Source organism: Lathamus discolor, chromosome Z, assembly GCF_037157495.1.
Source record: "Lathamus discolor isolate bLatDis1 chromosome Z, bLatDis1.hap1, whole genome shotgun sequence".
NCBI lineage: Eukaryota > Metazoa > Chordata > Aves > Psittaciformes > Psittacidae > Lathamus > Lathamus discolor.
In genome coordinates this window covers 23333194-23356868 of record NC_088909.1, presented here as the reverse complement: position 1 = coordinate 23356868, position 23675 = coordinate 23333194, and the positions used below count along the sequence as shown (strand labels likewise).

The 23675-nt window shown below is 44.8% G+C and overlaps 1 protein-coding gene across 6 annotated transcripts in view; it reads right to left on the bottom strand.

Moving 5' to 3' along the window:
- Positions 1–23675, bottom strand: part of PLEKHG4 (pleckstrin homology and RhoGEF domain containing G4) — a 97191-nt gene that overhangs the window by 40839 nt on the left and 32677 nt on the right. For all 6 annotated transcript variants that reach the window (XM_065662023.1, XM_065662026.1, XM_065662027.1 and 3 more), the window contains exons 4-10: positions 17783–17998; positions 14131–14254; positions 12931–13024; positions 7949–8035; positions 5991–6107; positions 3117–3215; positions 1913–2061 (exon numbers count right to left, since the gene is read on the bottom strand). In XM_065662023.1, coding sequence (XP_065518095.1) covers positions 1913–2061; positions 3117–3215; positions 5991–6107; positions 7949–8035; positions 12931–13024; positions 14131–14254; positions 17783–17998 — 886 coding nt within the window. The remainder of the gene's footprint in view (positions 1–1912; positions 2062–3116; positions 3216–5990; positions 6108–7948; positions 8036–12930; positions 13025–14130; positions 14255–17782; positions 17999–23675) is intronic.

Genomic DNA, 23675 nt, shown 5'->3' with positions numbered 1-23675 from the left:
CACAATTTTTGCACATTTGGACAGATATCTGTTCACAGCTGGCCTCAGCTTCTGACTAAGAAGTCTTGGCAGTCATGACTCTGCTTTATCAGGCTTTTGCACCACAAGAGAAAAGAAGAAACTAAGCCAACGTGACACGTGACTAACACTAGAACCCAAACGTGGCTCAGACAGGTAAAGCCATTTGACGTGCTTTTGTAAATAATTTGATTTCAAGTGCTAGGGGAATAGATGTGGAATCCAATCCAGTACAAAAGGAGATGCTGAGAGCACAAACACAACCAGCCCTCCTCCATTTTCACATGTCACCGGTCAGAAATCTAATACTGGACACACATACATCAAGAGCCACTCCATGCTAGCTTAGAAAGCCAACTACTGTATTCTGTCCCTACCCTGCTTTGATCCTCTCTGTTAAAGAAGCCTTTGAAAATCATAACCATCAGAGCCTTTACAGCGTGAGCAAAGCTCTGAATGTTTAATATCTGCACACCAGTTTGGAAAGACTGAGCAAGTGCAGAGCCATGATCTAAACCCAAAAGCGCCTTATGTAGAGTTCTCTGGTTAGTGATGGGGTTTTTTTCCCCACTTGAAAGGATCCTGGAACAAGGAACAGTGGATTTTAGGCCTCTGATCCAAGTTATACGACAAGCAGGCACTTCCTCAGTTAAAATACTGCATGGATTTTAGTTTCTGCAACAACTCCACAGGCTAGAAGAGATCTTTCTCCCACTATCTTCATTTACACTCCTCAGACTGGAGGACCCACAGTGTATGCTCTCCATTCACACTGGCAAGCAACAAATGTAACCTGAATTAAACAGAGAACATGTTATACAGCCTCAGCATACACTCACACACTGTGCAAACAGAGAATTATGTGTATCTCCCACCCCTGCCCTTGCTAAGCTAATCAAAGCAATAAATTATCCTTGGGGGCTCTGTCAGATCAGGTTTCAAAGTTGATCACTTCTCTGCACAAGAACACACGCTAAGCTCGAAACCAAACTGCCAGAGCTGCTGGCAGGACTTACAGCAAGGAGGGAGAAGAAACAGTTACAAAACCTGTCCCCAGGCTTCCCTCTCACTCAGCACCAACCCCAGTCTCCCAGTGGGGGGTAGCAACTGGCACTGTCATCCACTTGCTGACTTTTCAAAGAGAAATGTTGTTCTTTGCTAGTGCGAGATACTCTCTAGGCTATTTTGTTATCTCCTTTCCACTCCCCCCCTTAAAACCTCTCAGCTTGTGACAGCAATAGAGAGATGAACCAGAGCAAGGCTGCTCTGCCACCCACTGAGCCCTGGTCTGCACCCACATGCCAGCTGTTTGCACAGCACATAACACAGAAGCCTTCACATGCTGATAGGCTTCAGGTGCTTTAACAGTACAAACAGGAGTTGTGCAATGCCCTGGGGATTTCAAACAGCTGGTCTTTCTCAGGCCCTGCTTCTCATACCAATTTTGCAAGTGGGCAGTGAATATCTGGTTGTGCAAACTGTACGAGGGTGTGAGGAGAACTGAGTTTGCTTCAACCAGAAAGCTTTCCTCGCAGTTCAGGTCCCTGGAAAATGATAGCCTGGACCTAAACATTTATCACTGGCATCATCAATTAAGACTTGTGTTTTAGAGGTGCACGAAATATCCAGCCCTCTCTCCACTACAGACAGTAAGTCTGATTTGGTTTGGAAAAAAGCTTTAACCATCTAAATGAATCCATCCAGACAAGTTTTTAGACTGGGGAAGTCAGGAAAAGAGTAAAACTCATTACACTTTTCACCTTCGCTGTTTTCAACACAAGTCCTCACTACACAAAGCTGCTCTCTCGCCTACACCAAGGATGGATCATCTCACAGAGACTCTCAAACCTGCTGTTTGCTCACCTCCACCTCTTCTCTCACTCTTGGGGCTCACCTGTAGTCATGGGTGAGAGTGACACAAGATTCCTCCTTCCGCAGCCTGGCCAGGAGTGCTCCGCCCTCCAGCTGCAGCTTGACCAGCCGTGCATCTTCAAGAACATTCTTCATCAGCTGCCTGTAATTCCTCAGCAGCACAGCTGCCTCCTGCAGGGATGGCAAGAGCAAGATGAGCAGTTACTACAACCCACAGGCGATGAGGGAACAGGCGAAAACCATCACCCAATCAAAAACACACACAAACCACATCTCACCTTGGCTCACCCAAGGGAAGAGGGAGGTTGGTTCTCACAGCTGTTTCTGTCAAGGCTGCCAAGCCCAAAATGATAAACAGCATTCCTTATACTCTCGATACTTTCCCCACCAGGCTAAAATGGAAACCCGATTCCTACCATCGCCCATGCTCTATTTGCAGGGCGTGGAAAGAACAAGCTTTCCAGCCTCATCTTCCACTCACAGCTGGCTCCTACTGGTCTTAAGAGCCTGGCTCTGCATGGCTCCAGGCTGTGGGAAAGGTGCACATAAAAGGTTTGTGATATACACATGGATACCCAAAGGCCCAGAGAAGCCAACGTAACATCCTCTATTGCTTTAAATATCGGGACCCTCACTGTAGAGTTGGCAGTATTTCTTACTATGTAAGGGGTACAGCAGCTTCCCAAGAGTGAGGAAATACAACGCTTGCAACAACACAGGCTTGGTCTTTGTACTTTCTTTTTCTTGCCCACTTCCAAACTTCTGCTCTAGAGGCACCAAAAATTGAAGCACAGCACAGCCTTGGCTGGTGAACACTGTCTATGTTGTCACCCGACTTTATTCCAGGCCATTCAAGCCAACCTTCTGTGCCACAGCCCAAGGCAGCTGCTCAGCACTATAGACACCAAAGCTAGTACCAGCCTCAGAGCTCTGGAGCTGCTAAAAAGTGCTCCAATACTGGAGCAAGCACCATCAGCAACAAGTACAGCTGAAGGGATCTTCTGGGTGATGCTGAGGGATCAGAGGGCCAGCTTCTACACACAGCAAAGCCTCTGTCACTTCATCTGGGTTAGCTTCTACTAGTCCTGCTGTCCTGCCAGCTCCACAGTGACACACAGCACTTGGAACACTCTACTACAGGCTGCAAATTCAAACCTACAACTCTTCTGCAGCTACCCATCATCCTGCTGTCTGTCTCTCTGATACAAAGTGAGGAACATGTTTACCTCAGCTCTTTCTGGCAATTTTCCAGTTTCCACTTTATGAATAGCTCCCTGGAGGAAGGCACAAGCACCTTGGCATCCATGTAGCAAGTGTTCCAGCTTCTACAAGAAGAAAGGACCAAGGCAGAGATTATTGTTTCATAGCTGACAGGAAAGCTGTCTTTTCAGCTTGCAGAAGGTTAGAAGTACAAAAATCAAGACAGGACCAAATACATTAATCCAAGGCTTCAACTATACCTCTCTGTATCAGCAGGGAGGCCCATCAGAAGCTACAGATGCACCATGCTACGTGTGCAAGAGTGCCCAGCAAGGCCTTTATGCAGACATTAGAAACCTACATACTCATGGCTGCTATGGGTCATGCTTTTGAGAAAATAAAAGAAAAAAGCAGTCCACTGCTTTTCCCACATTCCATTTGCAACACCTACATTCTTCTTGTAACTTCCCACTAAGATGAATCATTGTGTATGCATTTTGGAGGAACAAAACATAGAACAAGTACTTGGAATTTCTCTACCTTAAATCATTTCTCTTTATGTCAAAAGTAATGCAAATGAAAGATTAGGAAACTGGAAAGCTTCCACAATTAAGCATTTTAACCTACTGAAAAATCTGAAATCCCTCCTCATTTTGGGAGTGGGGGGGGGGGAAACACTCCAAACATTTCACATGGTTCACAAGGGAGTACTTTTTAGAAAAGCCAGTGATACAAAGCCTAGATCTTGTCAGATGCCACCCTCCAGCTACTGAAATAAGCTATTCCAAAACAACAGTACTTAAAACAAACCAAAAAACCAGCTGTTTGACTCTTCCTGAGCTGAACTCCCTCCTACCCAGAGTGCTGGAACAACTCCAGCAGTGACAGATTAGCAGGCAGGATGCAGGTGAGATCACCCAGACAGGAAATAAACACTTTGCCACATAGCTGCAGATATAAAGGGGTTGAGCATGTGGGTCACTATCACATCAGACCATCCTATAAATAGGCAACCATACATACTGATTCCTACACTAACTCCCTTTGGTAAGGTTTTGCATGTTAAAATGTAAGACACAAACACAAAGTCTGATATCATGCTCTTTCCTTCTGCACAAACAAAGCAAGTCTGTGCAAAAACTTGCAAAACAAACCTCTCAAGTTTTTCCCTCAACTCTGTCCAGAAAACTAATCCATAACCTTTTGCAAAGCTTCTCTGCTTCCTCACTGCCAAATAAACTTCAAATTCAACCCTAGGCACCAAGATCAGGCTTCTGTACCTTTAGTGCACCAGCTCAGGTTCTTATTAGTACTTTAAGATGCAAGTTTAAAAAAATGGGCTCTAAAATAAGTTGAAAAGGTAAGTTAACACCTGGCACGTGCTAAGCTTAACTCCTGCAGCTTGCCAGCAGCAACACAGTGGTGCTCTTGGTGATCCCGTAACCTGCTTCAAATGCTGCAGTGTGCTATGCAGCCTTTAGATCAGTGAGGCCAGAGCCAAAAACAACTGAGCCTTTTGGAAGCAAAGGTGATGTCTGTCACCTACCAGGATGAGCAAGTCAAAGTATACGTGAAGACAGCCAATCTATGTGCAGATTTACAGAGATTTAATCCTGTCTATTCTCAGTTTGCCAAGTATCTCTCAATACAGCTTTGAAAGATTCAGCAAGCACATGATCCATGGGACTTATGCTCCCTCCACACCATTAGTGTACAAAGATTGGTGCCACAAACGATAATTTTGCAGACTCCTGGTGGTCTGCACATAATGTGCTGCATGGCCAGTAACGCCTCCAGTCCTGCCACAGCTCATCAGCGTGCACTGCACTGCTGGCTGCAGCACCCTTTGCTGGGATGCCATCTTTAGAAACTGCATCTGAGTGCTGCAGTTTCAACCCTTCTCTCTCTGAGGCTTAACCTGGACCAGCTCAAACATTTCCAGGGAGTGGTCAGCCACCTTGGACCCTGGGCTGGCTCTAATACACACCAGAGCACACTTCACTGTAGGTATCTTGATCCACAACTCTCCTGTAGAAGAGCACAAAGGTCAAACAGGATCATGGTACCGAGGAATACTCAAAGCAGCCAAACCGCAGGGAGAAGGAATGTACTTTTGGTACTGTCTTCTACTCTATTACCTTGTTCCTAAGACTCACTGACTAGAATCTGCATGGGGAAGCTTTTGTTTCCTCACCTCACACAGCTAGTTCTCAAAGAGGAACGCAATGCTCCCCCCAGGTGAGCCTTCTCTGTATTTTTAGTTTATATGCTTTCTAAAGAGGTCTTGATGACAACTTTGGTAAATAAGTCAGTTACATCTAAAGGAGGAAGAAGATGCTCCTAGAAATCTGAACTGATTATGAGGAGCTTCCAAGTTTCACTCCTGCAAGGACTGCAGCTTTCACTCAGGAGCTCTTAAGACTGGTCTGGGAACCTGCTCCAAACCCAGTAAAAGATAACTATTTTTATTAAGCTCAAGTCCTTGATTTTTAGTTCAATGGCAAATGATACTACCACCTTCTCCTGAGATCAGCTTAAGAAGTGTCTGTCCTTAAGCTTTCAAGCACGACTGAAGAGAACTGCCACTGTATATCACACGAAACTGGATTCTTTTTCAGATTTGACCCTATTTTGAAGGGAAGGAAGAAACAATGCAGTTCAAGCAGGTGAGTCAGAAACTAGAACTTTAGCTCCTACAGTCGTAACAGCAGGCCACAGTGTGCATCCATTTTATGACAGTATCGGTATTCTTTTGACAGAGATTCATTTGCATACTTAGCTGTTACAGAAGTCATTGTCTTTTAACGCTTCTATGTTCAGCTGTTGACAGAACTCTCTTACTTCGAGTCCCTTACCATGCCATTTCTTCTCTCACAAGGAATACAAGACATCCCACTCACCATGCGGAAGATTAACCAGTCCCGGTGGCAATAAGGAAAGGTCCCATCCAGCTCTAGAGGCAGCTGTGAGCTGTCTATGTGCTTATGAAGGGATTTCATGGAGGTGAGAAGTTCAAACTGCACAGGAATAGAAGAAAAAAAAGCACATTTTCCATTAGGATGTGAGTACTGGAAGAGGAGGTGAAGGTTAACAAAAGCCAGCATCCTTTACCTATCTTGCACAGGAACAAGGCACACAGCACATATCACTACAATATGAAAGAAAAAAACTTAAGAGATCAATTCAATCCTAGAGCAGCTTGCTGTACAGCTTAGTGGGTGAACCTCAAGGGAATGCAGGCCACAACATGCCATTTCACCAAGCAGAACAGCTGGCATGGAAGTCCAGCAGCAGCCAGCCTTCTCCAGAGCTAGTACCTCCTAGTAGAAGCAGAGCAACTCTCCCTTGTGTTCCCATTGTGCTGCAATTTGCATTTGTTCGGATAGTTGAGAGGTTAAATCCAGCCACTAGCTTCCCCATCTCACTTCCTGGAAAAACAGTCTAACAGCACAGTCTTCACCCTACCCTTGACTCTTCAGTCATCACAGCAGTTATTTGCTCTGAGTGTTTCCCAGATCTTGACACAGATAACTCACCTTCTGCAAGTCTGTAGTACCTCAGAGCAGTATTATACTCACCAGAGAGATAGACAAGTGCTCCTGAGGGTACGTGGAAGCTAGCCCAGACACAGAAACTCAGGTGTAGATACTAAACACCCCCCCTCCCCTCCCCCCCACCCCACTGTGAAGTTTTCCACCTCCTTAAAAAATAGTGATGATGTTTCCAATTCCTCCTGCATGCCTGTGTCTTTATTACCCTTTCCTTTGTTCCCTCCTACACTCTTTGGAGTCCTTCAATATGTTTAATGTCTTCTGTAGCTCTTCCTGCATGCACATGCCTGCAGCCCCCTTTCTGACTTCAGATGCTTCCACATGGGAACAATGAGAAAATGGACTCATTAGGTGTTCTTCAGCCTTTTAGGGCAGCACACCACGCACAGAGCAAACCTGATGCTATTCACAATGTTTTCATCCACAAGAGCCAAAAGGGAGGCCCTGGCCTGCTCTGAAGTCTACAGGGTTTCAGCAGGCACAGAATTTCAGTCAACTTTTGTGGCTTATAACAGTCTGAGAACAGACAAAGATGTTAAGACACAGTCTGATGCTCATTTCTCTCAGAGTGTGTTTCTGCCACAAAGTGGCAGAGTGCCTGCATTTCTTATATAGCTATAGAATATCAAGGCTGATTTACTTCTAGTGGGGGTTTTCTGTGATGCTGAGATGATTTTCCCTCCTACATAGTCTTATAGCCCTGCACAGACACCTCCTGTTAGTCTTCCCAGATATTTCAGGTGCAAAGGGGGCCTCACAGTCATACTCATCTCCTCTTTGCCCTCTTGCAGCAGACTCTCAGCCACTGCATCAGCAGCAGCTGTAAGGAGAGAAAACATGAGATATGCAAAAATCCAGGAAAGCAACAAGCTCCTTCAAAGGACGGAGTTGAGGATTTAGCCTAACAGGATCTCTTCCTTACCAAGCATTTCTCCCCTTGTTAACAGGAGAATGTGAAAAGCATCTCTATCCTTGTTAATTGTGGAGAGTTCCTTGGTACAGCTTCCTATGCTCCCAACAAACTCCCTGTGTTCTCAGGGTGCAGCAGACTGACATAATTATCACACAAATGTCACTGATCGACTCAGCAGTAAACGGGGCATGGCAGATCTGTTCAGTTCTCATAAACTTTACAACCCTATAATACCACACCCCTAAGAGACCACAGCCATAAAACAGAGAGAATAACTGCAGAGATTTCATGTGAGGATAAACACACATCAGAGGACAGAGAAGCTGCTGGTAGAAGAGTTAAATAAAGGGTGGCAAGAGCTCCCCAGCAACCCCTGGAAGAACAGCTCCATTACCTGTCCTGCTGGTGGTTTCTCCATCCGAAAAGTCAGGTCTCTCTCAACCAGAAGCAGTACTCCATGAATACAATTAGGTTCTATTTCCTACAACAGAACAGAGCACAAAGCCATTACTGATCTGCCTGGGATGCCCAGGATGTACCACACCAGGTTTATACAGGAGATTGCAATTTATCCTTCAGAGGTATTTATATCCTCCAGAGGAGGTATATATCCTCCAAAAGGCTGGAGAGCAGTCACCAGCTATAGGAATGGCCATTCTGCAGAGCACCAAGGCCATATCCTTAAAGTAGTTTCCTTCACATCAACTAGTCCTGCAGCATTTAAGGAAGCAAAGAGAGCTCAGGTTTGGGCTACACTAAGAAAAAAATAAAAATAAATAAAATTAAATAAAATTAAGAACTACAAAACTCTGCAGGGACAAGAAAAAAACCACACATACTCAATGTCCAAGTTTTTTCTTGATAACTTTCCTGGTTACTTTTCCTAACCAAAAGGAAGTTGTTGGGGTTTTTTCCCCCACAGTGCCAAAAACGTCTCTTGTCTTTACTTACCACCAACTCACAATCAAGGACGTGCAACCTGTTGCTACTGTTAAACCAACAGAAAGTCCAAACACAAGGGATGTCTGGCAGCTGTGGCTCAAACTCCATGATCCAGGAGCCGCCCTCCAACTATAGAAGCAGTCTACAGGGAACTGAGAAACAGGCACAGAGTGCAACAGCAGGAAGAGCGAAACATAGCAGGAAGACCAGACCATGGAGACAGGCCCACTACCTACATGATGACCAGGATATCGAGGAGAACAGCCATTTAAGCTGTCATGCCTCATGGTTAAATAAAAGTTATCCTATCTAGGTGTGGCCTAAGATTGTCTTTGACTTTGCAAAGACCTCAGGAACTGCCAAGCAACAAATCCATTCCAGTATTGCTTGGCAGCGACAGCAAGGGATACCTGTTAAATAAATATCTCTGACAGTGTTTAGGGTTAAAGATCTGACATGAGCAGCAGAGCCAGAGTACAGAGGCAAGTGGACCAGAACAGACTGAGCCACCTAACCTGTCACTGGGCCCAGTACACAGATCAAGACACAGTGCCAACACAAAGAGACCAAGTACTGCAAGTGAAAGCAGCAGCAGAGATTCCAGAGCAGAGGAAAAAGACCTTTCATCTAGTCCTAAAGAAGGATCTTTTTGAATGGCAGGAAAAAAATCCCAACCAAAACACCTTCCAAAACTGTGAGAGGTTTCCAAGTCTTCCCAAATCCCTTTCTCTAAAGCAGATTATTCCCACTTTCACTGTTACTTGAACACTGGATAAAAGGCCAAAAAGAATTTATTGCATAATTAGGCTGCATTAGATAAATACTGAAGCTCATCTGAACAGAGAATGGGGAACCATTACAACTTTACCAGCAGCTCTGAATGTGCCTCCTAGAAGGTGCTGAAGGATGAAGACTAGCCACACTTTCAAGACAGTCCATGATACTAAATAAATTTCTACTTTCACAATCCCTCTTCCACTCCAACAGTCATGAGATGTGCAATCGGAGTCAGGGATAAAGGTAATGATGGTGTAACATGAGGTTACAACGGCCAAAACACTCACTCACTTGTGTTACTCCTGAAAATAGAAACTGGAAAACCATTCCCAAAGAAATCTGTCAGGGGAGAAGTTCAGGGTTTTCCAATCCAAGAGGAGGTAGTATTTCCAAAGAAATCAAGCATTTTTCAACATAATTTTTTCTTTAAACAGCAGAAGTCACTCTCATCCAGCACTGATGGAGTAATCCAAAATGACTAAAGCAGATTACAGGAGTGCCTCAGGAGAAAGGCAGAGCAAGTAGCAGCAGGATGCTACTTGAGGAAGCCTTCTTGCAGCTTTCTGCACAACTCTTACTGCCTTCGCTAACAAAAACAACTATCTGGAAGCAAAAAGACAGAGTCCTACACATGAGTGAACTCCTCACCTCCCAAAACAGGCACAGTGTGGATAGCATAGAACAGAAGGGCATCAACAGGAGCTCGGAAAGCACCACAGTAAATACCTATCCTTTTAGTATTATTCTTTAAAAAGAGAATTAAATACTTTCTTCTATCCTTCTCAGACTTAAATTTCAAACATTCTTCTGGCTCCCTGACCCAAATGGAAGCCCACAACCAGACTTACAACACTGGCACAGTTTGAAGCACAGTCTGACAGGAACACCTGTGTAGATAGGCAGTCCCTACATACCATGTTCAGTCTCAAAGTGACCACTTCTGATGGAGTGGTAGGAGGTCCCTGGTCTCCAACATCAGACCAAGGTCCTCTGTACTTCTGCAGAAACAGGGCATGCAAATAGTCCTCTTGAACAGACAGGTTTGCATAGAGCTTCTCTGCTTACAACTGCTAGTTGTCTTCATAAACATTCTTCCCTTTCCAATCCAACACAGACTTGCAGCAGATCACAGGATCAAGCGTTCGCCCTGATTTGCAGAATTCGAAAGAATCTCACTCCAATAAGACTCAAGCAGAGGAAAATCCCACAGATACCTGTTCACTGAAGGCCAGTGCACACATTACACTGTCCATGCCCTGCCTGCTCACAGACCAACACATCAGCTCAGCACTACTGAGCAGCAAGGCACCTATGAGTAGATCGCCCCAGCACAGAGCTTACTGGTGAACAAACCACCTATGAACAAACACCAAAACAGCCTTTACCTCTGCAGAAACCCTTGTTTCAAAGCATCATTAAGCAGGTTCCCACAGGAACAAGCCTGATCTATTCTTGCAGCACGTATGTGCAGTGCATTTCCCTTCACCTCCATGCAGAGCTGCCAGAGTTCCTCCTGCTCCTTCCTGAGTTAGCTCTGCTGCAGCACCATATTCTGCCCCAGCTCCTGGTGCTGCCTGGGACAGAAGGGTTTCCGAGCCACTCATATTCTAAAAAGGAAGGGGGAAGAAAGGTTGCAGAACACAACTGCCCCCACCCTGAAGACACAAAGGATGAGAAACTCTCACCAGTTTACTAGGTGGCTCTAGGCAGAGCAACTGTCAGTATCCCAGTGCTGTAGGGAAAATTACCTGTGAGCACCAGAAGCTGTACATTAGCACTTAATTCCATTCATGCATTTATTCAGGAAAGATAGAGAAGTGGAAGAAGTATTTCCTCAGACTGACAGATCTCGGCCTAGCAGCCTGTGGAATCAGTCTTCCCTCCTCAGGGAGGTTCTCTAGGGTTAACATATCAGAGCACTGCAGCAGGAAGAGACTCTGCATTAGGACATCCGATCTGTGCTCACCCAGTGTGGAGGCAAGAGGAAAACCAGCCTTCAAAGTTGAACAAGCAACACTGGGTCTCAACATTTAACAGATTCCACCCACATTAGCATAGGAGGCTTCACAAATGCCATATAAATAAAATCCTGTTAAAGTAGACAGAAGAACAGCAGAGAAATGAGCTCCAGAGACAGTCTGCTAGAGATAAGAGACACTGCGACATGTGTCAGGGATTTCAGAAAGGACCCAAAGAAATGATCTGTTCTATGAACCTTTAAGGGGGAACACACAGTCTGTGCTTCTGCAAACCTCACTGTGCTCCAGAAAGTTTAGTTTGCCTCACTGCAGTTAAAGTCAGATTTCTGTACTTCTCTATATCCTTGTTTCAGAGCAGATGAGAGTGGGATCACAGAGGTAAGTGCTAAAGGATCTCAGAGGAGCCAAGGGATTATTCCTGTGCCTTAACCAGATGATGAGCTAGCTGAACAGGTCTCATTTAGAGTCTGCAGAAGAGTCATGGTAATGATCAGAAAATCACAAGCAGAGCCATCAGCCCCTGTCAGTCACTGTTACCTGGGGCACACGCTCAGCTCCAACAGTCTGTCTTGCAGCACATTAATCCTTGTTAACTGTTGCACCACCCTGATAATAAGGTGCTCAGAGTCAAACAGACATCACAGCAGGATATTACAGAGGCACTGCAAAAAGCTTCCCCCTACCTTCTTTCAGAGGGTAGGAAACTTAAGGTTAGAATGGCTTTAGTTACACGGGCAAGAAAATCTTTAAAAGCTTTAGCAAGCCCATTGCCATGTGGGCACAGCACAGAAGAGAAGGTACTTGCTTGTTCCCTCTGCAGAACTGAGTGGGGCACCTGATTACTCCATCACAGAGAAGGAGCACACTGATAGAGCTCACAGCTCCACCCAGCCCAGGAAGCAGGAGGACAGACTTCTGACTCAGCTCCAACTCTCAGATGTGGCACTGAAGCATACAAACCACAGAGACACCAGCTTCATTAAAACATTGCCCCATTCCAGTTTGCAGAATTGGAGTCCTAAGAGACCTAAGCTCTGATTTAAAAGGAACACCTGCTTAAACAAGATTAGTCATAGCTGCATCCCAGCATCTACTTGGCTTCCTGGCAGCAGCAGATAAAAGCTACTTGGGAGTGGGGAAAACACAGCCCACTTGCTTTCCAAGTAACTGATATGAAAGCCTTTGACCTGAAGGAATACAGAGTTATAGCATGTCCGACTCCAATCATTCACTGACAGCCACATCAACCGCTGCATGTGCTCTGCCACCTGGCAAGACAAACAGTGTCCTTCCCTTCCCTCTGCAGCAGGCAGAGGCCTCTCCTCCCTGCATATGTCACACAGCCCCGCAGTGCAGGGGACAGCATCTCCACGGATGATACTTCATGACAGTGTTTAGAGTTGGGTATGGGGTGTTCTCAGCAAAGAGACAGAAGCAAATCTGGAGGGATGTGGAGGGGTGTTCTCCTCTAACTCAGACTTGCTTAAGTTTTTTTGCTTTGTCTGCAGTCTGGCAAGTCCAGGTCACCCTCCTAAGACAGGGCTGGCTGAATAACTCCACCTTCCAAAGTTAACTGAAAGCCAGGTAGCAGATGGAGACATAAGCAACAAATGGAGATGTAACATCCAAGCAAGACAGCAAGCCAACTAGTGTTCCTTTGCCCAGGCTCAGTGCTCACCTGCAGTGTGCTGAATGCCTTGAAGAGAGCAGGAACTGGTGAACAGCGACGAGCATCCACAAGAACAGTCAGACCCAATGCCTGACATTCTGGTCTGCAAAGACAGAGAGAAAGAGGTCACTTTTGTCACCAACAACAATCAACAAGACTATGAAAACAGAACCTGTGATCATGACAGGGTAAAGAAAACTCAGTACGTTACAGCTCTGTAAGGACAGGGAACTAACTGGCCACCTTCTCCTAACCAAAATATATATACATATGGAAACCACCTCCTGGATTGCTCTGTTTTTACCTTTGCTATTTCCACCTGAACTTCCCAGTTCCTAGGATACATCTCACTGATGGCAAAGGTGCTGATGCTCCACTCTAGAAAATCCACATAGAAAACCCAGTCCTTCCTAACTGCATTCAGGGACAAGCTTGGCCTTAAGCACACTGCTTCACAAGAACAGCCCTTCTGCATCAGCCCCAAATATCTTGCCCAATATCAGATTTGAAAGGAGAAGCATAAGAAACAAAGCATGAGTAGCAGAAGGTTTCTTGTAGGTTAAGCCTTTTCCTTTTATCCACAGTTTGTTTATTGACAGAACAATCAAAAAAATCACTAACAGACAGTTAAGTTTTACCTCTTAATAGTTTAATCATCTAAAAATTAAACAAAGTCTCAGTAGAGCCTGAGATGAGCTGGAGGGAATAATGAAGCTGTCTGTCATACTGAATGGAAGAGTAACTGCAGCAAACTCCAGCCTGCAGACTCCAAAACGAATTGTCAGCCAGACATCAATGCAGATTTTCTCAATCCTTGCAGATCCTCCCTCCCTCTCAGCTTGAAGGGCTGGCCGTAAAATATTGTGTCACAACACTATTATGGAGCTGCTGCATGACTGTCCCGTCATAGCTTCCAAATCCCATTTTATGAGCTAATGAAGGATAGCAAGAATGGCTTGGATTCATGGCAATGCATGAAAACATTCAGTACATACCTAATTCTATCACAGCATGTGTACAAGGCAGATACAGAATTGCCAGCATGCTTACTGAACACAAGCCAGTTCACCCAAGCAGTGGATCCCCATCTGTACAGTTTTGGGACAGTCTGCTTCAGGTTCCTAGGCCAATAAAGTCAACCTGTTCCACCCTCTGCCTCACCTTCCACCCCTGAAAGGAAAAGCCTGTCATCCCCATAGTGTCACAAACCTTGGGATGCTATGCAAATACAGAAGAAGGCGCACAAGCTCAGTGGCATTGCAGTGGGGGTTTAACCAGACTGTGTTCCTTGTTGTTATTATAGCCACTGCACGTCCTGATTTATCTCTGGTACCTGTAAAAAGAGAAGGGGGAAAGCAAATATCACACAAGGAAGTAAACAGAGCCTGATTCTAGGTGCGTATGCCCCATATTCCCCTACTACCACAACACCACCTTCCCGGAAATGAACTAATCAAGTCCACAGAACTTGATTTAGTGTATGCCACAGATTGTGGTAGGCTATATACACCCTTCCAAAGTATCCAAATGCTGTCCCAGAGTAAAGTAGCTGAGCTCTGCTTGTCTTTCTCTCATAGTAGTGCTGCATTTGTACTACTCTCTTCTACCCAGGCAGATATTCTTCATAAAATATGGCTGAATTTGGCTAATGATAACCCAACCATGTGAGAAAAGCAAGAATCTCAAACTCCAGGTAAATAATCTCACCTTTTAACACCCTAACTTATGTTACAATATTCACATTGCTGTCAGATGAGAGAATGCAGGCAGGCTTGAGAACAACATGTACTACCTAGTGAGATTGGGCATCCACACAGAACCAGACATCTCTTTCTGGGAGCAAAGCCCTGGAGAAGCAAGAGCCCGGCACTCCCAACCATGGTTGCAAAGCATGCAGACCAGAAGCACACTGTTCTGACAAGGGCCAAGTCAGCACCAGGCTGTCATTACTGTGAGAGCTTGCTCAGTGCCTAGGAATAGATAAGGTACAGCACTGGCAACACAGCTCAGCAGTGATACATTGAGGAAAGAGAAACCCCTCTGCTTCATTCAGCCAGAAGAGTTCTCTGCTCCTGCCTGCCGAAAGCCCAAAGATATCTTATCACAGGAACCACATCTGCTCTAGGAGCTCCCAAAACTGAATGACAGTCTGGCTTTAGGCTTCAGCCACAACATGCACCAAGAACTCTGAAGGGAAGGATGAGAACTGAAGAACCAGGGAGGTAACCAACTTGGCAAACAGTAGGGACTACACCTCTCCTGTATGAAAAGTAATTCCCAAGAATAGGAGCCAGTTCCTGCCATGCAAATTGTACGGAGGGGTTAGGGGGTGGGAAATTCCAAGCACAAGACAGAAACAGGGTCTTAGAGAAAGTACTGTTGTTTTGTCTTTTCTGAACTTTATTGCTACCACAGGGCATACAGTTCTGGACCACCTCTCTCCCCATCCCAGGGACAAGCATGCAAGTGGACAGGTAAAACATAGACAGACAGACAGCCCCAAGCACAGAAAACTGCCATGGTGCGACCTCAATCTGTCACTAGGATGTGTCTTGAGTAAGAGCCACTGAGACAGATGGGCATCATTTAGAAGCAGGGCTTTCTTGCTCCCAGGGACCAGACCTGTGACCTGCCAACAGCAGGGACAAAATCTTCCATTGTCTGTATGGTTCAGGAGAAGGCTTATTACTCCTGCACTTCTGTATTCTGGACACTGTGTAATCAAAGAGCTAGACAGAAATTAGAAAAAGCTCACTAATACACCTTGTTTCTAAGGGGATCATCAGAAAATAAAAGCAAAGCACTTGATCACTGGGAAAATGGCTCAAAAAACCCAGGTCACTAAAATTTTCCTTACTCTGAAGCAACATCTTCTGTCTATCAGGGTGACTGGGCATCGCCAGAACTAGAGCAAACCTTGAACCTCCTTATAGGAGCCTGGGAATTGCCTGGCCAGAGCAAAAAAGCACCACTAGGGCTAGGTTCCCAAGAGTGGCATAACCAGATGACCCAAGAGCAGCATACAGAATTGAAACTCCTGAAAGGAAGATTTATTCCCAGCTCCATAATCTACTAGATAATTAATTAGCTCTTACTCACTACACCTTATAAAAGTTATCCCTTCTAATGTAATTAATGTATCATTATTAAGGTCTAACAGAAAGCATCTAACCAAGTGGTGAGTACATTCCCTCAGGACTACCCACTGAAACCCAAGGAGACACACGAGATCAAAGATGTCACTCAAATCTGATACTGCTTCTACAGAAAACATGATTCCTCCCATAGAAGTGATGTCAAACCCAAACCTTGCATCTTAAATGCACCTCAAGGATACATATCTTCAGCCCATACTCAGATGCATTTGCCATGTTTAAGAGCTGTACACTTCTGGTAGGACTCTATGACAAAGGAAACAACTAGAACATTGGATCACAGTCGGGCTTCTTCAACAGCACAGACTATGAGCTTCTCTGACAGACCCCTCTCTCAAACCCTGTGATTTTTTGGCTGTTGTACACAGTATGAGAACATCCAACCTGCTCAGCAGACCAAAAGATTAGAAATTCTCCTTTGCAATTTGTTCTAACAATTTATCTCCCTAGGCAAAGTTACATGTTTGAGTGTACCACAACTCTGCCCTGCAGTTGGTTTCTCATTCACTTTTTTTGAGAAGACTGGGCAAATCTTATTTCCCTTCCTCCTTCCCTGCACAGAGGTGTTTTCACCTCATTCTCAATCATCTTATGAATTGTCTGCAAGTGTTCAAGGCCAGGCTGGACAGGGCTTGGAGCAACCTGGTCTAGTGGAAGGTGTCCCTGCCTGTGGCAGAGGGTTGGAACTGAATGCGCTTTAAGGTCCTTTCCAACCCAAACCATTCTAGGATTTTAAGATAAACAACTTCCCAGTCTCTTGCCATAAGACATCCAATTCAATTACACAATGGCTGTCACCCTTCCCTGCACCATCTCCAAAATTCACCACTTCCTTTTATAACAGAGGCAGCAGAACAGCCCAAACTATTTGAGAGGCATCACCCTCAGTACACACAGGTAAAAAGCACTTTCTTAGTCTGGCTAGTCATCCCCTCTCCTTTACACCTCCCAGGTCAAAGCTGGTCTTGCAGCCCCAGCACTGAGCAGGAGATCATAGAATCAGGTTCAGGTTGGAAGGGAGCTCCCATATCAGATGTAAACACTGAATAATGTTTGACCTGCAACTGGTCTCAGCAATACAATTCTGCAAAGTCCTCTTCTGACAGCTAGTTTTGTCATCTGATACTCAGCTACGCTATTGTTCATCCCACATGCTGCTTCAGCCACACCTCCCTGGGATATGACACTATGTGTCATGCAATCAAATGTTTTCTAAAAATCTATTATATCTAGGCAGCTACATTTAATCAAACAAACTTCTAATTACCAAGAATAAAACTGGTTTTACAAGAGCACTGTCAAATAACATCTACCATCCTTTAATTATCTCCCAAGTGAATCAAGGTCCTACCGTTTTGACCAGGTCTGATGTCAGGCCCACCAGCCCATCATTAGCTGCACCCTCACGCTTCTCTTTTTGAACTACTGGGATGAGCCCACAGATTTGGCATTTCTGACTCAGAGGTGCTTGGTTAACATTTTCAGAGTCCTGGGAGCAAGTTAATATTACTCTCATGAGTGGGAAGTTCTACTTCCTGTCCTTCCCATCCAGAAATTTTAGATAATTCAAGAAGTGTTGGTCCTGGAAAGATCTGGGGTGAAACAAGTGCAACTGGCACTAGCCCGCAGTGCTGCCAGCAGAGGCTCATCTCCTTTGCCCTCTCACAAATCACACTTACCAGGCACATTCTGGCTCAGCTACTCACCAGGCAGGTAGGCAACTCCACTCCTGAGCACTTCCGGGTTCACATCCTTGGCTATGGTAGGTGCAGATCGACTACCCCAGACAGCCTCAGGAGCTGGGGATGTTGGGGGAGTAACGACTGTTGAGTTTTCCTCCAGGGGACTGACCTGACTCACTGGTTTCAACACATCTGCGCCAGTTGCTTCTTTTCTAGTCTCTACCACTTCTGACACCACCCCTGTAAGACAAGCAGCAGTCAGAAGCTGAGCAGAGCTCTACCCAGAAGGTCCCAGGTGAGTACCAGACTGAGGAGGAATTCCTCCACCCCCAACACCCTCCATTCCTCACACTGGTAGCAGGCATGTTCCAAACTGGTTCTAAAACATTAATATCACTGTAATTCTACTAAAAAAAAACCAACCCCAAAACAAAACAAAAAAAACCCAAAAACAAACAAAAAAACACAACAAAAAACCCACCACACAAACACCCCCCCCCCAAAAAAAAACAAACCCAAACAAACAAAAAAAACCCTCAAAACAACAACAACAACGATAAAATAGAACAAAAAAAAAAAAAAACCACAAAACCCCAAAAAACCTGTGAAGTTTGCAAGGTACAAAACCTCAATTAAGATCAGGATTACTGTAGTCTAAGTAATTTTTAAAGGTAACATATCAAGCAGTACATGTCCGCTCACAGCCTGAACGTCTGGCACAGCACAAGTCCCCGGCCAAGCTCCAGCAGCTCGAGCACAGTGCAGTGATAAACCAGCTTCTGACAGGGCGAGCTGCTCCAGAGCAGAATTACTCCCCGAACACCATTTTCAGATTAATTCCTGAAAATATGAAGTCAACTGGAGGCTGACAAGTCAACTGAAAATCAGCCAAAAAAGACCTTCTTTCTGCTTGTCCAGACATTAATTAATAGTTACTGTGAAAGTCAGGAACTCACTTTAAAACCCTGAAGAAGAGGCTGATTGCACTAATCAGCTCTGTCTGAGAACTGGAGAAAATGCTGCCTTTGCCCAATACCTCAGCTGTAAAGTACAAGTTTAAGAATCAGTTAATTCTAAAATTAAATACCTAAGCAACTACATGGAAGCTAAGGCCAGTTTGGACGGGGCTTGGAGCAACCTGCTCTAGTGGAAGGTGTCCCTGCCCGTGGCAGGGGGTTGGGAATGGATGAGCTATAAGGTCCCTTCCAACATAAACCATTCTCAGATTCCATGATATTAATGCTAGTTTTATCAAGTTTCAATTCTCTCGTAAAAGTAGTTGGAGAAAACAAAACAAAAAAACACTACCACCTACTGTGTTAAGTATTCTCCATTTCCCAACATCATAGGGATTAGAAGTCAAAACTACATCTTCAACAAAACATACATCTTCTACACTATGTCTTTAGCACCCTAAGTACTCTGCTAGACTATCCCACTGCTTGCCAGAAAGACAGACTAAAGAAAAGTCTGTACTTCACTGTAAACCCCCATACTTCAATATCCAGCAACAAAAACCAACCTTTCTTTAGGAAAATAAGAGTGGTGTATTTATTTGCTTGCTGTGAAGTCAGACATTTTAATTGCTATTTAAAACTGACTTCAACCATCTTACCTTCCTGCTACATCAACAATGCTGACACCTGACTCAGTTTATTTACTAACAGATTCCAATACTTCATTAAAGAGCAGAACCAGGAACAAAGCAGTCCTTGAAGTGGCTTTTGATACAAGTTTTAGCAATGAAGATTTACAGGTTGAGACTCAGGCCCAGCTGCTTTCAAAACCGCTAAAGTGGGAAAGAGAAGTGCCCTGAGCAGTGTGGCTCACTGTGCAAAACTATCTGACAGGCAGAGGGAAACTAGCAGGGGCTCCAGAGCACCTTTGAGGCCATGGCGGAGCCACTGCTCATTACTTTTAGGTAACACCCCTCTTGAGGGAGCATTGCTGGGACCTAGGTTGGCATCTGCTGAATCTGGCCATGTAAACTGCTGCGATGGCTTCAGGGCTCTGCAAGGTTTTGGTATGTAGCAGAGCTCAGTTCTGTTCCTAGCACTACCTCAGCCTTCACCTTCCAGCGATGCAAGAGGTCAATCACTTTGGACAACACTGTTAGATCTTCCTGAAGCAGTATTTCAGAGGAGCACCGATCTCCTGTAAATGGGGTATCTTGAAGTTCACAGGGTCACATATGTTGTGCCCCAAAAGTTTCACATGAAAAACTGACAGACTTTCTAGAACATAGTCATCTTCTTAAGGTGCTTTAAGCCTGACAATAAACAGAACCACCCAGTCTGTGGTAAAGGAATCTGCAGTAAAAGCAGAAAGCCTGCAAAGAAGACCAGAAAGTCATGTTTAAAGACAAGAAACTGAACGTAGTGAAGGTACCACTAGGGCAAGAAAAAGACACAAATGTACATGGCAGCCCTGCCTTGGATATCTCTGAAATGAGCAGCTTCCAAAGCTAGATGAGAGAAGTACAGTCCTGGTGCTGGGGCTTTTTTCAGTCCAAGAGAAACCTCACTGGAGTCATGCAACCTCCAGACTACGTCCATCTTACCCAAACAAACCTCTTCCCCAAGTTTCTCGGGCTCAGTTCAGCTCTGCAGACACCACCTCTCTCCACACAGGCCCCAGAACACTGTTTGTTATTTGCAATGCGGAGTAGAGGCACTTACTAAAGAGGAAATTGTAGAATGTGGAGGATTACATCAAAAAGCAAACTGGGAGCTGGGACATCTGAATTTGCCGTGTTTGTAGGTTCCTCCTTTCCCTGAGGTCAAGGAAGTGGTAGAGGAGGACTTGCTTGTGTGCATTTCAAAGAGACATTAGCATTTTTCCTGCCAACTGCCCCGGCACCAGTATCATCTATGCTAATATCATGTGGTAACAGAGAGCAGGAACGGAACGCCCCAGCAGGTGCTGCTGAATATGCCCCAGTGTGGCTTTTCAACCAATTCCTTGCTATCAAGATACTTTCCACCCCCAAAATATAGGGATTCTTTCCAGAGCTGCAAAGTTTCAAAACTCACTTTCACTTCAGGTTAGTCATTAGAAGAAAACAGCAGTTACATTATCTGTGAATGGAACCAGTGCGAATTTTAAGCCAACTCAAAACAGCTCCTATTTGACACAAAATCTTTCGAAGTTATAGACCATACTTGTGCAGAAAATTAGCTCAGTGGGAGGCAGGAGGGAGAGAGACTTAAGGGACAAGGAAAAACCTGCAGACACAGTAAACTCAATGTTCCATTATGTGTATTTTGACATAATCTAGTGTCTGTTGTAACAAGAAAGCTCCTCCATCTCACACAGAGCAAATCATACATCTGCCCACTACTGCTGAGAACTGCAGCTCCCAACTGCCCCAGTAAAGCTTAAGTCTTGTTGTTATCTATAGTTTAGGCAAAATACCCAGTTTCCAATCATTGCAAGAAAATGACCCCACCAAGACACAGTTATGGAGAATTTAACTTGTGTAGACACTGACTCGAAGAGAAAAAGTCCATTTGTAGGACATTTGCCCCACTTCATAATTTTATCTCTGAATTATCTTATTATTCTATCTCTGAGGGTTTAATGAGGCTAGATAATAGGATGGCCTGTTTGAATGTCAAAGCAATCAAATGGATTAAGCTTATTATAGTCCCAGCTATAGTGTTTAAGAAATACTCATGGCATTAACAGATATCTGAACTGCCCCTGTGCCTTAAAGAGGGGTTGGTTTGCAGGTTTTCCTAGTGATTTGTTCCTTTGGCTTCATAAACTCTGAGATAACAAGGGTTTTTCTAACTGCAATGCCAAATTTTAACATCAGCAGAGCTGAGCCACTGATGTCACTTATTTCCAAGGCTTTCCAAGGCTCAATCCTTGGAAACATTTAAATTGTCTTTCATTAAGAACAAACTCCACACATAACCCAGAGAGGTCCGTTGCTACGACTCACCCTGTGGAACAGGAAGAACATCACACTTACTGTCTCACACACCAGCTATTTTAGACAGAGCAGATGGGAACACAGAACAAGCAAGCAGCCACTGGAATCATGAGAAGACTCTCTGTGCACTCAGCACTCAATACAGCCCAGCTTTCTGGGGTCCAGTCCTTAAGAAAAACAAAATCAAGCTGGGTTCAGCTTGGCCAGAATGGATATCAACGGTGTGGCTCTTTACTGACATATAGCCCCCAGTTGACATCACCCCCTAAAGACAAGCAGAAGTGGACCTCTCTTTTTCTGCTTATGGTGGTAGATCCTCAGAAGGATGCATACTTTAGAAAAAGAAACTTCTGAGCTTCACAGAAGAGAAATGCTTGTCACTCCAGAAGTATCATAGAATCCCAGACTGGTTTGGGTTGGAAGGGACCTTAAAACTCATTCACTTCCAATCGCCTGCCACAGGCAGGGATACCTTCCACTAGGCCAGCTTGTTCCAAACCCTGCCCAACTCGGCCTTGAACACTGCCAGGGATGGGGCAGCCACAGCTTCTCTGGGCACCCTGTGCCAGGGCCTCAGCACCCTCACAGGGAACAACTTCTTCCTAAGATCTCATCTTCACCTCCCCTCTGCCAGGTTAAAGCCATTCCCCCTTATACGGTAAGAAGTCCCTCTCCGGATTTCTTGTAGGCCCTCTTAAGATATTTGGAGTCAGAAGTATCAGAAATACCTGGCAACTGTAGGTTTGCCTAATTATGGAATTAAAATATTTTGATGCAGGTGTTAATGAAATTTCATTTTGATCAACAGTCACTTTAGTTCCATTAGGAAGTCACAGTAAGGCATTGGGTAAAATGTGACTTTTGGATGCTTGAGAAAGCAGCTGCGTTTGCAGTCACATGGAGCAGTGCTGTGGCGGTGATACAGGCTCTATCCACAGTTGAGGACCAATGCAAGCACTACACTGGCAGCCTGTCCCAAGCCAACCAGCTCTTGACCTGTTCCTCCACAGACAGAGTTTAGCAATGTAGATCTGTACCTACAACCCTCTCAATAGTCCTCACTCCAATATCCCAATCCAAGTAATCCTCCTAGCCAGGGGTCTCAGAGAATGAGAGCTGCTGAACTGGAATGGCATGTTCCACCACCCCCGTCACACACCGGCTCCTCCATGGGATCTGCATATCTACAGCTTGCCAGACTCAGCAGAGCCAACATCACATCCGTGCGGTTACAAGTTGCCTGCCTACGGCTTGCTGCAAAAAGCAGAGATGCCTAGGTTGCCTCTTTGATTCCTTCAGAAAGAACACAGCTCCAGCACAGGAGCCTAGGCAAGACCTGCTTGAACAGACTGAGATGAAGTTAGATACCGAATTTCTCTGTGCTCTCCCACTGGAGTTATACAGCTCCTACTTGAAACATAACCAAGCTGAAGAAAGCATGCCAGAGGCGAAGGGTGGGAAGAAGGAGGAACCCCTCAATATGCAGTTTGCTTCTTAAATCAGTTACCACCACACACATTTGTTGATCTTCAGGTCATGTTTACACAACTAGAATTTTACTTTGGTATCCAATGCTGCTTCCTCTTGCCACAACCACCTTCCTAAAGCCAGTTTTCAACTACAAAAGACCTGTACGGTTAAGACATTATTTTCTCACACATCTCTATTGCATTCATGAATCCTCATGCATCCGTAACATGCACATGGTGTATGTAACGGGGGGATGTCACCAGCAATCAAATTAACTGAAAAACGTCTCTTACACTGGAACTGTGTTCTGTAACAATGTAAATTTGTAAAGAATTACTGAACAAAACATATACATAAACCCACCCAGGAAGAGAAAGCTAATTTCAAACCACAAAAATCACAACTTCACCACCTTCCTCTATTTTCTGCTATTAGCCCAAAGCCTCCCAGCAGACACTTGTCAGCAGTGCCTCTCGAAGACTTTGCTTTCTACCCATGTTATCAAATGGA